At 27.2% G+C, this 24,001-nt stretch overlaps 1 protein-coding gene across 1 annotated transcript in view; it reads right to left on the minus strand.

Annotated features, from left to right (window-relative positions):
• Window positions 1-433: 433 nt before the first annotated feature.
• Window positions 434-24,001, minus strand: part of LOC107440930 (transmembrane protein 163a) — a 34,584-nt gene continuing 11,016 nt past the window's right edge. The window contains exons 4-8 of the mRNA XM_016054020.4: window positions 12,944-13,038; window positions 9,219-9,315; window positions 5,459-5,570; window positions 3,186-3,327; window positions 434-832 (exon numbers count right to left, since the gene is read on the minus strand). Of these exons, the coding sequence (XP_015909506.1) occupies window positions 781-832; window positions 3,186-3,327; window positions 5,459-5,570; window positions 9,219-9,315; window positions 12,944-13,038 (498 nt within the window). The 3' untranslated portion in view covers window positions 434-780. The remainder of the gene's footprint in view (window positions 833-3,185; window positions 3,328-5,458; window positions 5,571-9,218; window positions 9,316-12,943; window positions 13,039-24,001) is intronic.

A 24,001-nucleotide genomic window follows, 5' to 3' on the forward strand; every position in this document is an offset into this window, starting at 1 on the left:
TTTTCCTCTCCGTGTAACACAAATGCAAGTCTGTTCCATTGAAAAGTCCCCTACGAAGAACAATTTGTCCCAATGTTTGATCCAGGAGTTCATTTGTCTTCTAGGTCAAGCTCAAAATTACAAAACAACCAAGTAAAACATTGATTGCCGAAAATTCAGAAATGGGTGACTATTTAACATTAGTCATAAAATAAAATAAAGCATGGGAAGCAAATATTTTGGGACAAGTTTTCATTTTATTGCAAGCTAGATATTACTGTTTGGTTTATTTTCAACCAATCATGTTCAAATACCTTGCCTATTAAAGTGATTTAGAATAAAACATTTTCTCTGAAATCTTCCAAGAAATAATTTTGCAATTTTCTGCATAGAAACAATTTAAAAATTTGAGTCATGTATGTTTCATTCAAAGAGAAATAGTTATTCAAAACAATTTTTATTCAAAAATATTTTTATTCATTATTATACAGAAATCAATAAACAAGGTCAATAAAATTACTGTCAACGCTAATTAGTTATACAATCAATTTCAAAAAATCAAAATTCAACAAATTTTGCAAAAATTGAAAACAGTATACAGTATTCAATATTATAAATATTTCAAGGAAATATTTAAAAATTATATAGATTCCAAAATTTATACTTTAATAATAGATAAAATTAATAATTCTTATATAGCACATGAATTAATCCGCAGGATTTATAACTATTCTCAGAGCACTGTATACATAGTTTAAAAGGTATTCGGAAAAAAATACATTTTCATCTTCTTAAGAAAGATCAATTTCCATTTGTTTCGTACTCTATCCGCTTTCCGTGTATTATAATAGTTCTGAAAACATAAAAAAATATGTTTTTATTTAAACTTAACTTAACATACAAATTTTAATGCGTTTAAAGTGTAAATGTCAAAAATTTGAATTTGGCAATTTTAGTATTATTTTTACGCTAAATGACCTTCTCCGTTTTATATTAACTTCACAAACCTTTTTTCATTTTTTATAAATTTTTTTTTTAACCTTTTTCATGCACTGTGAAAAAAAGTATGGCCGTCATTTCAAGAATATGGTAGAATAAAATTTACCGCGCTTCGAGTTCTATGAAAACACCAAAAAGCTCTATAGTTTTTACCGAAGCGCTTTCGTAATAATCTTGGTAAAATTAACAATAAAATATGGTTTCATAATATGTGAAAAAAATTTACAATTTTAGCATGTTAACTTTGAGCATGGCATAAAAACGACTTATTCGGTTACTTTTACATTTTAATTCTGTATTTTTTACTAAAAGCGTGATAAATAGAACTATATTTTTGAAAACTAGAACTTTCTGTAAACCGTTACCATATGAACTAAAAAATTATAAAGTTCATGGCTTAAATACCATATATTTTGATTTTATTTACCAGAAATGTATGCCCTTACCAAACAGTACGATAATTTTACCAGATTTTTTTTTCCGTGCATATAATCATTTTTCTGATATTATAAACTTTTTCTTACTCCTTGTTTAGAAAGGCATTAAGAAAATGCGAAAAATATTTACATACATTTGAAAAAATACTTGAATAGAAATTTGACAAAAAAACATCAAACATTGCATATTATTTTAGAGTGCTTCTCAGAAGATGGGAGTATTAATGTTAATAGCAGCTAATTTTAAATTTTATGGTCTTTTAAGTTATATGCACTAAAGATTCTCTACTTATGCAATATACTTTCCTATTTAAATGAAATTAACACTTACACAACTTTTTTCATTACATTTCAGGGCAATAGATTATTTAAAAAATAAAAATTTACGAGATAAAATATCGACATTGCGTACGTTTCATGGTTAGGGCAATTATACATTCCCTATAAAAGAAAATGCCATTTTGTTGCAGTAATAGTTAATATAAACATAAAGAAATACTTCAATACTTAGAAAACTAATTTAAAGAAGAATAAATAAGTTTAATATTGAAGTAATTACTTTGATCTACTTTCAGTTAAAGTAATAACGTGATTTTGTTCGATAAATACAACTTATCTATTTATATACTAATTATATTATCAAGTAACTGTTTTATTTAAATTTTATATTGTTATTTTTACTTACAAATATCTAATTACTATTAAAAAAAAACCTTTTTTGGGTGTTACATTTGTTCAATTAACACTATGAATGTCAAAATTGATCATTTTGGCTAGAAAAAATATTTTTAGGATATTTATATAAAACTTTTGAAATTATTAATATTAATTCTGATCAAGAGACAGAAATATAAATGTACACAAAAAGTTTTACTGAAAATTAAGTTTAAGCCTAATTGTCAAAGCTTGAACTTTAGATCTATGTTATGATCACGCTTTTTGAGACCTGCACTTTTAGAAGTTTAGTAATGCAAAAAAAATTGGCCTTAATGGCAATTTATCTCACTGATAACATCCTGTCAAAAATTTAACTCAAAAAAAAACTTGACTCAAAATGTGCACAAAAAGCTTTACTGAGAATTAAATTTAAGCTTAACTGTCAAAGCTTAAACTTTAGATCTATGTTATGATCCCGCCTTTTGCGACCTGCACTTTTGGAAGTTTAATAATGAAAGAAAATTTACCTTAATGGCAATTTATCCCACTGATAACATCTGTCAAAATTTTAATTTGACGAAAAACTTGACACAATATGTACGCAAAAAGTTTGACTGCGAATTAAATTTAAATTTAATTGTCAAAGCTTAAACTTTAGATCTATGTTAGATCCCGCCTTTTGAGATCTGCACTTTTATAAGTTTAATAATGCAATTAAAATTTACCTTAATTGCAATTTATCCCTATTGATAACATCCTGTTAAAAATTTAATTCGAAAAAAAACTTCATAAGAATTTTTATTAAACAGTTAATGATATTGGTACGAGCTTGCATTGATAATTAAATAAATTCTAAATTTATGCAAATGTAATTAATGTCTTTGCAATAAAATAAAATATAAAAATAGAATGCCAAAAAAGAATGCAATTTAAAACGAAATTATTATTTCCCAAAAGTTATAACTCATTTTGATAATATTATGCTAAAAATTGAACTAAAGAATACATGGTAAGAGAATATTCAACATTGTGCAAGTGTAATATCCTGCGCAGTGTAATGATGACGAAAAACAATAAAAAAATTAAATTATATAATTAAAATAATATTTTTACCGTATTCCGAAAGCGATTAATCCCACTGATAATATTATGCTAAGAACTGGATCAAGGAACCAAATATTTTCATCCTTCCAATATGCAATATCACTTACGATTATCACAAAAGCAAACAGCCCACTCAAAGCTGAATTTAAAGCTGAAATACAAATAAATGAAACATTAAGAGATATTGAAATATTTCCGTCAATGTTTAACTCGAACAAAAATCTAAAATTATGGTAAAAAATAATTTAAATATATTGAACCTTTTAATGTCACCTAGTATTACTATAGCAAATTTCGCTGTATCTTAGGAGCTAATTGTGCCAATCAAGAACTCTATATACCTATTTATAGCACTCATATACCCAAAGAAACCTTTAGGTAAAAAACGATAAATTTTTAACTATCATTTTCTATTCTTTTTGTCATTTAGTTTTTTAATAGTCTGAAATATTTTATATTCGGCATACAATTTTTACATCTGCGTAAACTACATGATTGTATGTCACTTGACATGCATTCATGTCAAATGACATAAAATCATATAGTTTATGAGAAAATATAGTAGAAATCTATAGAAATAGAGTGAATGTTTTTAAGAAATAAAAATTTTTAAAAAAAAAGACTTCTTTAAGTTTTATATTTCAAAAACTAAACTTCGGTAAACTCTTAGATTTTATCACTTAAAATTACGTAATTAAATGTAGTAAATTTTTTAAACTTTACAATCAAAAATTTTTCCTACAATTACTTAATTAAATAATGAATAGATTACATACAGAGACTGCAAAAATTCAGAAGATTACATAACGAAGTTCACTCTTTAAACTATCACATTAAGGTGTCCTCAATTTAAATCGATTTTCTGATTAAAACTATATTTTCTTGATTGTGATTACATCTGTTTTGAAGCTTAAAAATCTAAACTCAATCAAAAAAAAAATCATGTTTTCTTAGAGAAAGTACTTTTGTATCGAATATTGCTACTTAATTTATTGTTTGCACAAATTAAACAGCATATCTATGATGATCCCTTTTAGTACTTAGAAATTCAATTAAGAAGAAATTCTTTTAAAATGTATTGTTTTGTTTTATTTTGAGAGCTGTTCGACAAAGTACGAACTGTTACTGCAGAAAATTCTGCAACTCAAAAAAAAAACATTCTACGTCTTATTTCAGACGAAAATATTACTTTAACAAGTGAAAAAGTAAACCATTTTTTAAGCAAATGATACTAGCAGATTTCGTTCTTAAACTTTTATTTTTGAATTAAGACATATTAAGACACTTTTCAGATACAAAAAAAATTACAACATTAACTGAGAAATATTGCAAAATTTCAAATATATTTTTTGAAGAACATAATAGCGCCTTTTTCCTAAATTTTAACATTAGAAGAAAAACATTTATCTTCCTTTTTTTAATCAAAAATATTACTTTAATGTGAAAAAAATAACGCTGTTTTTTGAGCAAACGATGCGTGCTGACTTCGCGCAATCGTTTCTTAATTTTCATCTTTAAAGTTATATTTTTAAACTAAATGAGACATAAATTTTTTTACATAACTAATTCATAAATTGTTCTAACTATTCAAACATTTCAATTTCTGAATTCAATATTTTAATTCTTAACCCTTTTATGCAGAATTTTTACTAAGCATATTTTTTTATGCTTTTTTCTTTATTTCGTATTAATTTAGGTCAAAATAAGTAAAAAATATTATATTTAGGGATTTAATAGTTTATGAAAAACAGCATGAAACACCGGTGACTTTTTCTGCTTTAAAGGTAAAATCTTCTAAACAAAAAATTTTAAAATTTCACTTATTTGCAGTTGATTAGATCTAAAAGAAACAGTTATTCATCATTAAAATTTCTTTAATTTACAAAATCAATTATTGATAAATTTTTAAATATTATTATAGAAATTATTTCTTTCAAACTTTTATCTTAATTTTATATATTAGTACAAATACCGGTCCGATAATCTAACATATTTTTTAAGTAATCATTAGACTGTTTTTTATCATTACAAAATACCAAAATATGTTTGTGCTAGCAATTAGATCTTCAAGAAATATATATATAAAAAGGACACCGGTGTCACATCTGCATTAAAAGGCCAAAAATGTGTGTATTTATTTTTCATATAATTTAACGTCATAAATAACAACTTCAATATGATTTTTTAAATATGCTTTATTTATTTCAAAAGGATTTCAAAATGATGTTACAAGGTATATATAACAAGGTAATTAGTTTATAAAAAAAAAGTAATTGACTTACCATCCAAAAACAAAGTATCACTTTCCAACTTTTTTGATAAAATATATTTAACCACACTAAGTAAAATGCAAAAACCTGCTCCAACTGCAGATAATATTAGCAACACCGTGTACTGAAAGTATAAAAAAAACATTAGTTGTGTGCTATTTCAAATTATTTTGGGCATAGGGGAGTGTCGGGTACCCCCGCCCACTGTCAATTTCATATGTATAGACTATTTTTTCAAGTCAATGGGCCATTGGACATTAATTGTTATGTTAAAAAAAGATTATTTTCAAAGTTTCAAGCATTTATGCAGCTGGTAACATGGTGAACAATACTTTTGAAAATATGTTGAATACAGCAGTCATGAAATTAGGAAAAATTGGTTGAATGTTTCCATTAAACTTCATTTTAACACTACAAAAATAATTTTTTCTATACATACACCATTAAAGTATGTAAAGTATGTAAAGTCTTAAGTTTAATTTCCACAAAGAAAGAAGTTTATATGTGAAAAATTGTTCGAGTAATTACAAATTTACAAAAAAATTCGATTCCGGGTAGCCCCGCTCACATGAATGTCGGGTATCACCGTCCAATTTTATTTCGTCGATAAATGCACGGTTGCAAAGATTATTATTTTATTGCTTCAAATTTGAATGTTATATGCATTTTTAACAACAAATATTGTTGTTATTAAATGATTGTTATTAAATGATAGAATTCACTAAAAGTATATAAATATGTAATAAATAAAATAATTTTGTGATAAAAATGATAAATGAGGCTTATCTATTGTCAATACATTGGTCATTTTCATTTACACCTGAAATAATAGTCAAAAAGCATAATTTTGGTAACTGGGTGGGGCTACCCGACACATTTTGAAAAGAGCTGAAAAACATGTTTTTTTAAAAATTTCTATTTTTTTAAGTTAAACTATTCTTTTTTTGGTTTATTCTTTTTGCATTATTTAATTAGATGATAAAACAATAGAAACATACAAAAATATTGATTATTGCTCAATATTATACAGAAATATAAGCAATACTCCTTAAGTGAGCGGGGCTACCCGACTCTCCCCTACATAAGAGGAACGAAAGAGTATTTACATTATTTCTTCTAAAAAAGTATTTATATAAATTCACAGTTTTTTCAAAATGTATTCAATAAGCAAATCCAAAATATCAACACGGCATTCCATAAGCTTACCTTTTTCATAGCAATCAAAAAAATTATTTATTTGCAAGTCCATTATTTTAATGTCAATGCAAAATTACGCACAACACATCACTGAAACTTTTATTAACTTTCAAAGAATAAACTTATCTAATGCATACTTGCTAAAAGAGTTTTTCTTCGTTTGGTAGCATCATTCCTGCTCTAAATATTTTATCATTCATTGATTAAACTTAATTTGCTATTATTTTAAACAACACGACGTATAAAAAGCTGAAACAGATGAAAGTCTGATTTTGAGACTGCGACAAGCCTCAAAATATAAAAATTTAACAAATTAAATTAAAATTAAAAATAAATTTAATTTAAAACAAATTTAACAAATTAAATTTAAAAATTAACAAAATTAAATGACAGTAAATTTTTTATTAACCCATTCCCCACCTGGAGGGCGTAAATGCAATATTTTAAATATTTTTCAAGAAAACTGCAGTTTAAAAAATATTTGGAAAAAAATGGTTGAACATTTGTACATAACCCTTTGTAGGGCAGTATTTTTTGATCCAAAAATTCTGTCACAAGAAGCTTTACGAATAGTGGTCATCATTGGCATATCCTTACAGCAGCTATTTGCACCTATATATATATATATATATATATATATATATATATATATATATATATATATATATATATATATATATATATATATATATATATATATATATATATATATATATATATATATATATATATATATATATATATATATATATATATGTATGTATATATATATATATATATATATACATTTCAACATTGGGACAAACTTTAAGGGAAGATAGGGGACATCACAAGGATTCAGAATTGCCTAGTAACACATAGTCTGTAACGTCATGGGAAAGTAGTATGACAGGTACAAAAAGCAAAAAGGCTCAAGACTGGGATCGTCTAAAATATTTATAGGTCTAATATATTACATGTACTCTGGTATGTGAAAATGTCACAAAAGATGTTCAAAGTTTCCACCATTGATAACGATATATGCTTTACCCTGTCAGGCTATGGATTGGCGATCTCTGTCAAATACACTTGGATTTTGTTGGATATCCACAGCAGCACCAAATTCTTGAAACCAAATCCATTTCGGAATCCACAGTTGTTGCGTACAAAGCACTTTTCAGCGCACCCCGAAGACAGATATCCATGCTGCTTAACGCTGTTTTTTGAAGCTCTGTCGCCAAGGAAAATAAAAAAAGCTGTAATTTAAGTGCCTTACAGTTGAAACAATGAAATTATTTTAAACTATGCATATAATCTTGTCGTAAAGAATTAACTGGGCTTTAGAACAAACAAATAACCTAAATATTTCAAAAGTTATAAATTTTTTTTTAAAAAAATTGCCAATTTGGTGACATTTTTTCACTTAGATGAAAATTATCAAAATTACTGCCTTATTCTCAATTTTAGCAAACTTTTATGGTCCCAAGTTATGCAGGATTGGAGTAAATTTTTAAATATTCAGAAATTAATCCACAAACGCTTTTCATTTTCACGAAACTGTGGCTTTTCTCCATATTGACATTTTACGCCAGTTTTTAAAATAAGCGTAAGCAACTCTGGCCTTAGGTAGGCTAAATTTGAACTAACAGTCATGAGTAACAGTTGCGAACTCACAACAGCTGTAAAAATACCATAATATTCGCAAGAAAGCATCATTTCATATTACGATGGAGCCTTGGATGAACAGCACCACCTAGTGGCGAACGAAAACGTTTCCAAACATGGGTTTCTAGGCAAATCCGAATCCTTTCCATGTGCCCTACCACCCCTTAAATTTCATTCCAATAATCCTGAGACACCCTGTATAATTTATTTAAACAGTTTAATACAAGTTAACATGTAAGAAGGCCCCTGTTCATAAGTCTTGAAAAATGTTTCATATAAATTCTATTAGTTTTAGTATTTTCACTTCAGTTCACTTGTACTTGAAAAATGGTTGTTTCAAACTTCAAATACTGGGAGGCATGCCTAAGCAGGAAAAAAGAAAGGGCAGTTTCTATTTAAGATTTTGAATCATCCCAGGAATGGGGTTAAATGTTCAAGATTAGTAAAAAAATTTAAAAATATGTTACTCATGCATTTTCAGTTTTTTGAACCCTTACCTTGTTCTCTTCAGAAGTTTCTATGTCATTACATACCCAAATTCAATTTTTTCTTACACACGAAATATATATACCTTCAGGAGTTTCTACATCATTGCTTACCCAATTTGGAACTTCTCTTACACACAAAAAAATTTATGCGTTCAGAAGTTACTACGTCATTACATACCCAATTTAATTTTTTTCTTACACACAAAAAATATAGGCCTTCCGGAGTTTCTACGTCATTGCATACCCGATTTGGAACTTCTCTTACACACAAAAATATTTATGCGTTCAGAAGTTTCTACGTCATTACATACCCAATTTGGAACTTCTCTGACACACAAAAAATGTATGTGTTCGGAAGTTTCTACGTCGTTACATACCCAATTTGAATATTTTCTTACACACAAAAAATATATGCCTTTAGGTGTTTCTACGTCATAACATACCCAATTTGGAACTTCTCTTATGCACAAAAAATATATGCCTTCAAAAATCACTCCTGTTCCGGCAAGCACAAAAAGAATTCCTAAACTCAGGCATGCTCTGAAAGAAATTATTTTTAAAAAAAAAAATTTATGAATTTGCGGTAATATGATACAGTAATTGAATATGAAATTTTCTTACTAAACCAAGAGTTGAAGGCTTTGTTAGTTTTTTATAACTTTTAATACTTTAAAACTCTGGAACTACGATTTTTTTTTCATTATTTGCATTTTTTCTTCATTTACAAAAAGTAGTTGAATCGTGATATGGAGGTATTTGTTTTACTAAGTTATTGAAGTAATAGTTCTTGGCTTTTAAAAAAGCAAATTTGGGCTGTAATCTTTTTGAAACAAACTCTTCGAATAATGACGTTTTATTCAGTTTTATTCAGAGTAATGGACAGTAATTTTCACTCTACATTAATTTTTAAGTAAAGTAACGGTATTCCCTGATTCAAAATCAATAAATCCATGAGAGACTTTGGTAAGATATTGACTAACAATTGATATTCTGTAACTATTGAATTGTGAAATTTAGGTAAAATAAATGTCCCCTTATACAGAGACAATATACAATCTTATATTTTCTGCCTAACCACCTTAATATTTATCTTATTCCAAATAATTATGGAATTATGTTTAATTACTATTTATTTTCTGGCTTCAGAAATTAAGAAATTTGAATATATTTCATTTTAGTTTGTTATTTGTTAATTATTTTTACTTCTTACATTGATTCAAAAGTTTCTAATTAGGCTTAGTTAGATTTTGGAGAAAAAAATTTCAATTCAGATTAACAAATTGCAAATTAAAAGAGAATTTTAAATACTTGGAAACATCAACTAACTAAAAAATATTAGATTCATTTCTCTGTGTATTCAAGCCCTTACAATCAATACAGGGTTTCACATACAAGGTGATTATAAAATAACTTTGACAACATATGACCCTCCAGATAGCATACCGTTTGAGAAAAAGGAATAAAGTTTTGTATATATATATTATGATTTACACGCTCAAGGATGATGTTAAAAATGATAGCGTAGCTCTTACGGTTACAGTTTAAGTGACAAAATTTCGAAATTTTCAAATGACAACACTCCTTTTTACACCACCTCTCGGAACGTAATTCTTACAGTTAAAAACCTAAAATGGAGTTGGAACGATATTTTTAGCATAAGAAATTCCGCCGCTAGGGGTTCCAGCGCAAGCGTCACCATTGTTCGTGACAACTAACGAGAAGAGAATATGATTAAAAACCTTTAAAAACAGCGAAGAAACTATGGACACGTCAAAAAATTTCAAAACATTAACTGCTTTTTCCGTAGTTTTTTTCTGTTTTTTAAAGGTTTTTACCATTCTCTAGATACTATTGAGCATGTCGAACATATGAGGAAGGACATGTCAAAAACTTTGAAGACATTAATTGTTTTCTTTACAGTTTTTTCTTTGTTCTTATAGACTTTTACTACACTCTCTAGATTATATGTACGTGTCAGACATGGGAAGAAGGACATGTCAAAAAAGTTTAAGGCAGTAATTGTTTTCTTTATGGTTTTTTCTTTGTTTTTATAGGCTTTTACTACACTCTCTAGATTCTATTTACATGTCGAACATGGGAGGAAGAACATGTCAAAAAATTTTAAGACATTACTTGTTTTCTTTATAGTTTTTTCTTTGCTTTTATAGGCTTTTACTACATTCTCTAGATTCTATGTACATGTCGAGCATGGAAGGAAGGACATGTCAAAAAAGTTTAAGGCAGTAATTGTTTTCTTTATGGTTTTTTCCTTGTTTTTATAGGCTTTTACTACACTCTCTAGATTCTACGAACATGAGAGGAAGGACACGTCAAAAAATTTTAAGGCATTAATTGTTTTCGTTATAGTTTTTTCTTTGTTTTTATAGGCTTTTACTACATTGTCTAGATTCGATTTACATGTCGAACATGGGAGGAAGAACATGTCAAAAAATTTTAAGACATTACTTGTTTTCTTTATAGTTTTTTCTTTGTTTTTATAGACTTTTACTACACTCTCTAGATTCTATGTACATGTCGAACATGAGAGGAAGGACACGTCAAAAAATTTTAAGGCATTAATTGTTTTCGTTATAGCTTTTTCTTTGTTTTTATAGGCTTTTACTACACTCTCTAGATTCTATTTACATGTCGAACATGGGAGGAAGAACATGTCAAAAAATTTTAAGACATTACTTGTTTTCTTTATAGTTTTTTCTTTGTTTTTATAGGCTCTTACTACATTCTCTCCTCATTAATGGTTGCAAAAAAATGGCATCGGAGGTTTTTTACAGTAGGGATAACGTTTCTATTTTTAAAAAGAAGTGGATGTTGTCATTTTAAAGTTTCAAAAATTTGTAGCTGTAACTACAAGTGGGACGATAGTTTTTAACATCATTTTTGAGTGCATAGATCATAATACCTGTGTACAAAATTTTATTTCGATCACTCATATGGTATGCTCTACGGTAAACGGTAGAGGGTCATATTAGTTTTTAGTTAACCAAATTTACAATCACCCTGTACTATTTTAGTTAGTTTATAAGTTTGAAATAAAAACAAACGAATATAAAAAGAAAAATATAAAACTACTTAAATAATAATTAAGTAAGTGTATTCGTATGTATGGCATTTTTGGTTCGAATAAAGCAATTTGTTTATTCTCTAACAGTTTGATTGCCCTTGATAATAAAGACTGAGAAGTTTTAACTGAAACTTTCACCAAACATGAAATTAGCTGTTCTTGTATTTTGCCCGGGATTTAACCGAAATACTTGAAATAACGAACTTTTACTTGAAGGATTTAGTCTACTGCAAATTGCGTAATCATTAAATTAATTAAAAAAATTTCTAACGACTTATACAAAATAAAGTTAATGTCCTAATAAGATTACTTTCACTTTTTTTAAAAAAAAATCTAAATTACTTCCTAATTAGTTTTCCCAGAAGAGATTTTCCAGTTTAATTCAGAAAACATTTATTAAATTAGCTGCCATTTTTTCTATTAGCAGTAAAGATACGTGATTAATTTTTCTATTTTAATGGATTCAATTTTTCATGTATTATTTTGCACATTCTTTGCCTTAGATGTAAATAATTAATTATTATTAATATTCATTAACAGATCATATGAAAATATGCTCTAAAGGAAAAGAGTTTACTTAAGACGAAGTCTAGTGAATAAACCGAGATTTTCGTTATTTCCATTGTTCCAAAATAACTATCATCAGATCGATGATAATTACAATTATTTAATGTTATTTACTTTAATTTGTTGAAAGTCATATAGCACTGTAAGGTGTTTCTTTCATACAAAAATTAACAAAATTATGAAACAAATATATATTGTATTAATTATTTTATATTCCTAATTATTAACTAACATTGAATCAATAATAATTATAACACTCAAATATTATTTACTCAACTTTCTTGAAAGTGATATGCACTACAAAATGTTTCTTTTCAGCAAACATTAATAAATATGTATTACTTTCATTATTTTATATTACTAATGATTAACTCAAATAATTCTTTTAACATAATTTACTCTACTTTTTTAAAATCATTGTAAAATTGTCTTTTCTTACAAAAATTAGAAAATATTTATTTTAATAGTTATTTAATATTATTAAATATTAAGTTATGTAACACTTATAAGATCACTTACTTTACTTCTCTTGAGTGAGATATAGTGCTGTAAGGAGTACCAAAATATCTCCATATCACTATTAAAGATGAAAAAAGATCTAAACCACAATCAGCCTAAAAAATATTAATATAAGGCAGTTTTCAAATATTGGAATATCATTCTAAAATGAAAATCATTTTCTCATTCGTGTAAACAAATAAATGAGTTATATCTTTTTTAAAAATATACGTCTAAACTAAAAATAGTACGCTTACGTTGTCAAAAAAAAAAAGTTGTCCTCATCTTTTCTCTCATCGATGATGAAACGTTCCTTTTGTATTTTTTACGAGAAATACCTTTTTTCCGAACAATTTTTTCACACGTTTAGAAACTGTTTCTGAATAAACATTCTCTATGCATGTTGTTTTCAGAAAATTTTACGAAAACATGATTTTTTTTTTTTCGAAAAATGTAGGTAAACTTCTTTTACGCGATAAACTCAACTTGTTAGATAGAAAATATTGCATTCTATAACATATTTCTACGTAAGTGCATAAATTTTGAAATTCCTAGAACTAAACTTGTGTATATTCAGAACAAATCCGCTTCTTATTATGTTGTAAAAAAACTATTCTAGTGGAATATAATTCCTATTTCATATCTTATAAAATGTACCATGAAAAAACAGTATTTGACAGCTTTAGCTATAGTATTTTTAAAAAAAAATGTTATCAAAAGTCAGAACAGTGGCTGATTTATGCATTATTTAATTATTTAAAGATGATAAAACTACGTAATATTTCTACTTAAATGTATAAATATTTAAATACCAAGAACATGAACTTGCGTATATTCGGAACAAAACAGCTTCTTATTATATATAGCTTCTATTTGTAAGTCTCGATATATATATATATATATATATATATATATATATATATATATATATATATATATATATATATATATATATCGAGACTTACAAAAAAAATCTCATACAACAGAGGAAAAAAATTTGTTCCCCAGTACAATTCTTATTTTTTGTAAGTCCCAATAATCCAACACTAGATTAACTTTTTTATATATGAAAAAGAATTAGATCAAAAATAATTGAATTAGATCAAAAACAAAGCTGTAGCCTTTCTTCAGCTCCGTTTTTAGAATTATCGTAGAGGAATGAATCAATATATCATTCAATACAAATTTTTTCAATGCTTATGTTATGCTATAAAATATTCGCGCACAAAAAAAAATCAATATGATTGCCATCTAGCGAGTAACACCTGAAGCATTTTTGTGAGTAATGCAATCTTACACAACAGTTCCTGCTTAAACCTAATCAAATCAAACACTAATCAAATTAAACGCTAATCTAATCAAACACTAATCAAACCAAACACTTATCAAATCAACACTAATCAAACTGAACACAAATTAAATTTAATTATCTTACTTTTTACCAGTCATTTCAATTAGTTCAGTTAAAAGCATTCAGTTAAGTCACAGTTAATAAATTATATACTTTTCTTGCTTCCAGTTATAGTTATATTTCTTATTTTAACTTTGTTATGTTTTTTTGCTTTTTGTTGTTATTCTTAATATTTTGTTATATGTGTTAATTATATGTAATACCGCTGAAAATATCCAAGGTCTGTTAAAAAATCTCACACAACAGTTTCTGTTTGAACCTAATCAAATCAAACACTAATCTAATTAAACACTAATCTAATTAAACGCTAATCAAATCATGCACACATCAAATCAACACTTATCAAACTAGACACAAATAAAATTTACTATCTTACTTTTTACCAGTCATTTCAATCAGTTCATTTAAAAGCATTCAGTTAAATCCCAATTTATAAATTATATACTTTTGCTGTTTCCAGCTGTCGTTCTAATTTTCATTTTAACTTTTTATGTTGTTTTTCTTTTTGTTTTTTCGCTTTTTGTTGTTATTCTTAATATTTATTTTATGTGCTGCAACGATGTATGAAACAATGTGCAACAACGATTATATAACAACTATGAAAATATCCAAGATTAGTTTAAAAAAATCTCATGCAGCAGAAAAAAGCAACAAAAAAAAAATTCCGGAAGAATTTTTCATTCTTTGTAAGCTTTTATGAGGGCAGATAATTCAGCCTTCGATTTACTTTTTAAACATAAAAAATGGATTAAAAACGCTTTAATTAGATCAGAAACATAAATGTGACCATTCTTCTGCGCCATTTTCAAAATAAGCATTGAGGGCGCTGGCCACAGATAAGCTCAACTTAACCTAAATGTCATGAATAGCTCTTGCAAATCCACAGCAACTATGAAAATAGCATATTTCAAAAAGCGTAAAAGACAGCAGAGTCTTCCAAAATATCCTTAAGATATAAGCCATATTGGATTAATGTATATAAATAACCGAGCAGACATATATAGACCAGAAATCCTACATTGTTTAGATATCAAGCGATAAAATTTAGTTTATTCAAACAAATTACGTACATTCTTCATTATTCCTTAATCGTTATCATAAAAACTATATATTTACAGTAGTTAACATGCAGGTTATTATAAACTACACTGACGGTTTTTAGAAAATTTATTGCGGAAAAAGAGATTTAAATGCAATGCTTGCAATGAATTCTGTGACAAGGCATAAAAGTTTATTCGCAGAATTCTTATTTTTAGTTCAAAACTTATCCGGCATATGGCGCTGTAAGTCCCTTTTAGCGTTGTTTTCGTTGCATTTTGCATTTATAAAGATCCCGTTCTCCGATTACGGAGATTGTGACTTATAGTGGCCATTTTAAAAATACTGTAATGTGATTTCTATTCATTAAAAGATTTCAAAAAATTATGATGTGATATTTAGTTCTTTTTTTTTTTAATTTGCAGGTTTACTACTTACAGCGCCATCTGTATCATAAAATGTGAACTAGAAACAAGAACTTTTAGAGAAATATCCATGCTCCATCCCATTTTCTCCAAGAATTATTTTCATTTTAATCATAACCGTTTTCAAAACACCCTAACTGTAATTAAGGGCCCCTGAAAATAACAAGTTAACTTTTTTTTTACATCTTTTACCTTGTTTTTCTTGAATGCAACATGAATCTGCAAGGTGCTTTAATTTCCTCACAAAAATCAGCAAACTTATTTAAAAACTATCCCAGATTAATCCAACTATCGATTAAAATATAGTTTTTTAAAACCCTTCCTTTCACTCTCAGTCATGTCTGTTTATGCCGCCGACAGACTCACACGTTAATTACAAATCCGTTATGTTTAAAATGGACATTAAAGCATTAAACTTTTGGAGCTCCCATTAATTGGGTTATAATTCATTCATTTTAGACAAAGAGGCTAAAAACAAATGTGAAGGGTGGTGCTTAGAGAACACCAAATTCATTTCCAAAACTAACAAGCTCTGTATCATGCAGTCATGTTTAGTGTACATGCACTGCTCTAAAGCAAGTTATGTACAGTTTTTATCAAACAAAATTTAAATCAATAAAAAAATTTCCAATGCTTATGCTATGCTTCAAATTATTTATGTACCAAAAAATCAATATGATTCCCGACTTCCGAGTATAACCTAAATCTATTTTTGTAATTTGAGTAATGCAATTTTCCGGTATGAACCTAATCAAATCAAACACTAATCAAATGCTAATCAAATCAACCTTTTATCAAATCAACACAAATCAAACTAGACTTTTTTTAAGTGTTGTTTACGCGTAATAATGATGTATAAATGTTAATCGAAACAACTAAACTATTGATCAACTAAATTTCAAATTAATCCATAAGAAAACTTCTACAAATAGAATATTTTATTAGAAATAAAGATAGGATTAATGATATGAAAGAAATTAATGGTTTTTTGATGAAAGTAAAAGTTTATAAATAGAGCCAAGTAGAAAATGTTAGATCTAAGTTGCGAGTGTCATGAATCGATTAGTAATTTGAAGTATAAATCAAATAAACCCTGCATTAAAGCAAAACGAAAAAACTACTATTTGAAGAGAAATAAAAAGTTTCAGTTAAAAATAACTATTCTAATACAGAATTCTTTTTTAAAAAGAAGCCTTTTATCTAAGCCAGTACTCAAACAACAAAAGCGAGTCATTATTTCGCCAAATACTGAAAGAAACATTCGTGTTTTCCGTATTTTGGTATTCAAAAGGACAAGCTTTTTACCTTTATTTGAAACGAATTTCGATTATATCGTGGACAGTATACTCAAAATGTTTGACGGCTATCATTAGAAATGTGAAGTTGGAGTTTCTACGAGAAAGATGGCATGTTATAATTCTAAAAATAGAATTAATGCAGCTATTTTTAAGTGTGTTGTATTTTTTATGATTAAAACCTATCATTAAATAGATTTTGAGCATGTAATCTCCTTGTTACTGATTTTGGATTGAAAAACTGATGTCTGAATATTTTAAGAGACATTTATTGTGAAAATTTGATGTTTTTTGTGCATTAAACAGTTGTGGTATGCTGCCGTGTAATTCTGAAAACAACGTAAGTGCCTTATGATGCACTGTTGGAATTTTCATTCCAAAATTAAGGTAAAATTACCGGCAGCAATCTATTCATTCAATTAACCTTAAAGTTTACGGTAAAGAAAACTTTTTACCACTTCGGTTGTGAAACCGTTTACAACTAGTGTGGTTCAAAAACATGAATACAAAATTAGGCTGTTTTTTAACCATTTACATCTAGTATGCTTTCAAAACCGTAAAAAAGATATTTAACTGGACATAGGAGCTAAAATTTTTGTTAGTTAATGGGCGTTGGAGTTGGTTGTAGTTGAGTTGTGTTTTATCAAATGAGCAGCGGAATGTGGTTTAATTAGTTTATCTGATTGTTTCATCTATCGTAAGAGATCGGAAATGCTAGACTTTTTTGTGCTAAGCAGATTTATGGTACTGCCATCTATGCGTGAATGAAAGTATCGTATTCTAAGAGTCCAGGGACACAAATTGGGTAGTGTAGGACACTGAAAACTATTCATGAGTTAAAGGGAATGGGGGGAATAATGTGGTGTCAACGCTGGGACTAGAACTCCTGTTCTGTTGTTGGTCATGAGATTGATAGATTAGTTCTCTCGTCTATAACATGTTCCCAGCTGCAAGAAATTAAGCTTCATTTCGTAGGTCTAGTCGGTGCGATAAAATTCTGGTTGTTTAACCGTATTAGGTGAAAACAGTTAATAAACGGTTTTTCCACAGTTAATAGTTGAAATACCATTTTTTTATGGTTATTTGACTATTTAGTTTGAATCTGGTAAAATAACAGTTAAATAAATTGTTATTTAACCATTTTTCCAAGAAATTTCTAACAGTGCAGATTTTGAGAAAATAGGCTTCATAACTATTTTCTTTCTATTGATAAAGCTAAAATAGAATTTTTGTACTTCAAATACCCAAAAAATCTGTAAATTAGCACAGAAATTTCACGGAAACCAATTGCTGCGCTTTCTGATAAAGATTTTATAAAGTGGAGGAAAAATAATAAATGAAATTTAAACATCTAATTCATTCTGTCAACTGTTTAAAAAGCTCACCAGGAATAAATAAGGTCAATGTGATGCTATGCATGAATTTTTAAAGTACTAAATATAGAGGTGGAAAAAATAAATTTAGATCAATTATACTGTACCCCAATATTCATATATTAAAACATAAATTTCGCTACCACTGGAAAGGAAAAATTGCCATTCAAGGTAAAAGCATTGTGTTATCTCTGAGACTTTACAACTTTTCAACACGGAACTAGTTATTCTTCCCCTAAAAAGGTTTAATATTTTCTTTTCAATGTCAAAAATTCCGCTTTTTCTTCCACAGAAAAGCCAGCACTCAAATGCTAATTCAGAAAGAAAAAAAATACAGTTTAAATGCAAAATATATGGCACCATTTATTTTAAAAGTTAGAATTTGAAGGAAATCGCTATGTCTTTAAAATCTAATTTGGAGAATAAAGTTTGCAAAATTAATTTTAAATCAATCTTTGTCGTTTTACTTTTAGTTACTATTTCAGAAGGAAAATAAAAACTAGCCAGTCAATTGCTGTTTTTTGAAGAAAAAAAATGCAATTGAAATGCAAGTATATGGAATTATTTTAAGATTCCGAAAAAATATTTACATTATAAAATGGTTTTGATGGTGAAAATCTGTTGCATCAATTTGTAAAATATTCTTACAGTAAAACGTTTAAAAAATAGCCTTTTTTCCTCGGTTAAACTTGAGATTGTATTGCTATTTTTGAAGTCAATATCAGTTTTAATGCAAACTGCATGGCATTAGTTATATTACTCAAAGTCGTAACATTGATATCTAAAAAATTTAGGTTTTCCGGAACAAAATCTTGAAATTTATTTTTAAAATATCACATAAATGTTGAAAAACGGACCACATTTCCCTCCTTGATACTGCTATTGTCATTCAACTACTATGGTTGAAAAAAAAAATCACATTTCAAATGCGTCATTTTAAAGATAGTCTTACAGCTATATGACGTCATTTTAAAATTTGTCTTACAGCTATATGACGTCCTTTTAAAGATTGCTTTTCGAAGAAAATATCTAGATCCTAAAGATATTGGATTCGCGATGCAAATTTCTGAACTGAATGTTTAAAAAGTTACTGATCATGTAGAAAGTTGATCCCCAATTCCCTAGAATAAACTTATCACGTAATTAAAAAACTTTAAATGAATTATGTTAAGTAAATGACACAATTTTAAAGCCTTCCAGTTGTAAAAGATATGTAGGTCATCAAATTATAAATGTCATGATGCAAATTTGTAAACCTATTTTTTTAAACATCCCTTGAAACATTAAAAAGTTTGACAAATTTCTCAAGATAAACTTCGAAATTTTATTAATAAGGAACTTTATTTCCTCACAATGTTACGCAGCAATATTTTGATCAGTATGAAAAGCATATAAAAATCTAAATAAAATTCAAAATGTAAATACAAACGATGTTGAGAGATCAATGAAGAAAAGTCGAATTCATATAGTTCGTTCTAATTTTTCAAAGTGTCCTCTGAAACGTTAAAAATGTAACCAAATTTCTCAAGATAAGATTCGAAATTCAATTAATAAGGCAATGGAATTTCTTCGTAATGTTATATAACTATATTTTTATCAGCAACAAATCATATAAGAAATCAATATAACATTAAATAAACTGCAAAATGTAAATGCAAACGATATTCAGAGATCAATGAAGAAAAATTGAATTTATATAGTTCGCGATAATTCTTTCCGATTTTTTAAAATGTCCTTTGAAACGCTAAAATTTAATTAAATTTCGTAAGATAATATTCGAAATTTTATTAATAAGGCGACGGAATTTCTTCATAATATTATATAACTATATTTTGATGAGAAACAAGCATATGAAACTCTAAATAAAATGTATAGCGTAAATGCAAACGATATTCAGAGATCAATGAAGAAAAATCGAAATTATATAGTTCGTGATAGTTCTTTCCAATGATTGGTTTAAAGAAATTTGTATGATCCAACTATATCAGATTTTATAAGATACAGATCACTGGCACCAACCATTTAAGTGATAGATGAAAGTTTTAAAAGAAAATAAAAGATAAAATGAATATGAAGTTGCCCGATACGTATAGAACGCAAAACGATAACAGCTTTATCAGATAAAAGCTTTTTTAAATGTTTAATAAGAGCTGTTGGAATTATAGCGATAACTACAATCTTTATTTTGATATGAGGTAATAGTACACAAAATTTGTGATGAGAATTTAAATAACTTGGTTGATACATTTAAAGTTCATTCAACTAATATTCGACGAATAAAGCAATTAAAAAAATGTACGTGTTAATACGGAAAACCAAAATTAGTGAATGTCGAATATGTCCAGATAATTTCGATTATCATAAAATCACTTTCATGAAAATTCGAAAGGATTTAGTAATTCTTTTAAAATTTCTCTCCTTCACCAGTAAATGCTGACATTCTATATAGGGAAAAGAAATCTTTTTTTTACATAACAGTATTTCTCATTTAGACAAACAAATTTTGATATCATAAAATATAACATGCACTGATGAACTAATTCTAAGGAAATATCTATTAAACTTTTTTTGTTGGTGAGTGTAACCCCTATAATGTTGATATTCAGCACGCACTGATGATTGGATTGTAAGGAAATATTTATTAAACTTTTTTTGATGGTGAGTGTAACCCTTAGAAATGTTGATATTCAGCTGATTAATGCTGATTAAGAAATATAAGGAAATATTTATTAAACTTTTTTGATGGTGAGTGTAACCCCTAGAATTGTTGATATTCAACTGATTAATGCTGATTGAGGAATATAACGAAATATTGATTAAACTTTTTTGATGGTGAGTGTAACCCCTAGAATTGTTGATATTCAACTGATTAATGCTGATTGAGGAATATAACGAAATATTGATTAAACTTTTTTGATGGTGAGTGTAACCCCTAGAATTGTTGATATTCAGCTGATTAAGGAATGTGAGGAAATATTTATTAAACTTTTTTTGATGGTGAGTGTAACCCTTAGAAATGTTGATATTCAGCTGATTAATGCTGATTAAGAAATATAAGGAAATATTTATTAAACTTTTTTGATGGTGAGTGTAACCCCTAGAATTGTTGATATTCAACTGATTAATGCTGATTGAGGAATATAACGAAATATTGATTAAACTTTTTTGATGGTGAGTGTAACCCCTAGAATTGTTGATATTCAGCTGATTAAGGAATGTGAGGAAATATTTATTAAACTTTTTTTGATGGTGAGTGTAACCCTTAGAAATGTTGATATTCAGCTGATTAATGCTGATTAAGAAATATAAGGAAATATTTATTAAACTTTTTTGATGGTGAGTGTAACCCCTAGAATTGTTGATATTCAACTGATTAATGCTGATTGAGGAATATAACGAAATATTGATTAAACTTTTTTGATGGTGAGTGTAACCCCTAGAATTGTTGATATTCAACTGATTAATGCTGATTGAGGAATATAACGAAATATTGATTAAACTTTTTTGATGGTGAGTGTAACCCCTAGAATTGTTGATATTCAGCTGATTAAGGAATGTGAGGAAATATTTATTAAACTTTTTTTGATGGTGAGTGTAACCCTTAGAAATGTTGATATTCAGCTCATTAATGCTGATTAAGGAATATAAGGAAATATTTATTAAACTTTTTTTGATTGTGAGTGTAACCCCTAGAAATGTTGATACTCAACTGATTAATGCTGATTAAGGAATATAAGGAAACATTTATTAAACTTTTTTTGTAGTGAGATAGCATCTGGAAATGTTGATATTCAGTATGCACCGATGAAATAATTACATAAGGAAATGTTTATTAAACTTTTTTTCTTAATGGTGAGTATAACACCTAGAAATTTTGATATTCAGCACGCATTGATGAACGGGTTGTAAGAGAGAAATAAACGAAACTTATTTTATTCAGCATTTACTACTGAACGCAGGAATCTTCCAATGAATGCACGAAAAAATTTTATTATGCTTTAATTTTGATTGAATATCGAATATTCACCGAAGTGTCTATGTGAATGTTGATATTTACTGAATTTCGGAATTTCACGGAACATGCATATCATGAAAATATTTGAGATGTTTAATTTCTAATTGCTGTTTAATTAATATTAATTAATTCATTTTCATAAAGACAAAGAGGTATCCTTTATATGACAATTTGATTTTTGTAAATATTTTGGTTGTTTTTCGATAGAATCGGCAACATAAATATTTCAGGTAGCTTCTATTGGGGAAAAAACTAGTTTTTATTCAAAATTTTTAAAAAAGTATTTTGGGCTGAGCTAGTTCGGAAACAAGCCTTGTTAAGTATGATACAAAAAGCTGACGGCAACTGCTTTATTTCGAAGTTGTATATTCTTCTTCAGATTTTTGAAGACAAAATAGTTCCAGTATTTATTTTGTCGTAAACAAAAAGATTTTTAAAAAGTTTTGTTGATTTTGTTATCATAGAATATTCCTTGTTTGAAGATGCTAATTTTTATCGTTGTTTTTTAAGTTTTTATTAAATTTATAAATTTATCTCAAGTAGTTCAACCATCCTTTCTGAATATTTATCCTCAACGAAACGACATTAAGTACAGTTAACAAAAAATGAGTAGAAAAGTAAATTTAAGGTTAAAAATGAAATACCTTAAACAATTTTGGATCTAATGATCTGTACTAATAACAAACTAAATTCTAATGACTACTAAATAATTGCTTCCATGTAAACTAAATACTAATACAACAGATGATAATTTCAGTAGTGAAACCAGACACAAAACCTAAGTTTCTGTGAAATTTTCAGGGATTCAGATTTCAAACCCTCAAAATATGGGGAACTTCACTCATAATATGAAATATTACCCATTAAATTCTTCCATCATAAATATGAGTATTTGTAATTAGTTATAACTATAATTTTTCTTTAGGGTGAGAAAATAAATAAAAAAACGCTTTTTTTTTTACCTTTGTTTATCAACCTTTTTTTTATAAATTTTTGCATTTTAATTTTATAAATTCTTCATTCTCCCTTAAAAAACGGACTTAGAGATATTTTAAAATTTACTATTTTTTAAAACTTCCAAAATTTTAAATTTTATGCTGCAAAAAATTCAAAAAATTTTGAAAAATAATCATTGAAATTAGTTTTTTATGTGTTATTTCATTTCATAGATATCAGTAATGAATATAGGTCCACTGAATTTCAAATAAGTAGGAAAAAAAACTTTTTATTTTGAGTAAAATTGCTATAAAATGCTGTACGTATGGTCTTGGCTTTATTTACAATATCGCCCATTACTTATAAAATATATGCACGTTACTCAAACTTTTCAGAAAAGATCTTATTGTTCTGGTACAAAAATATATTACTTCCAAAAAATCTTTTTATCTTTTTATTGTGTGTTTAAATTATCTTAGACCTCTTAGAGTTGCTCAACTCATTTTTCTGGGAAATCAAGTAATGTTCAATGTTTTTAATAGATGGCAGCACTATGCAATAAAATGAATTTATTTCACTTCATTAT

Source organism: Parasteatoda tepidariorum, chromosome 12 (genome assembly GCF_982258835.1).
Source record: "Parasteatoda tepidariorum strain Cologne lab strain chromosome 12, Ptep-v5.0, whole genome shotgun sequence".
Taxonomy (NCBI): domain Eukaryota; kingdom Metazoa; phylum Arthropoda; class Arachnida; order Araneae; family Theridiidae; genus Parasteatoda; species Parasteatoda tepidariorum.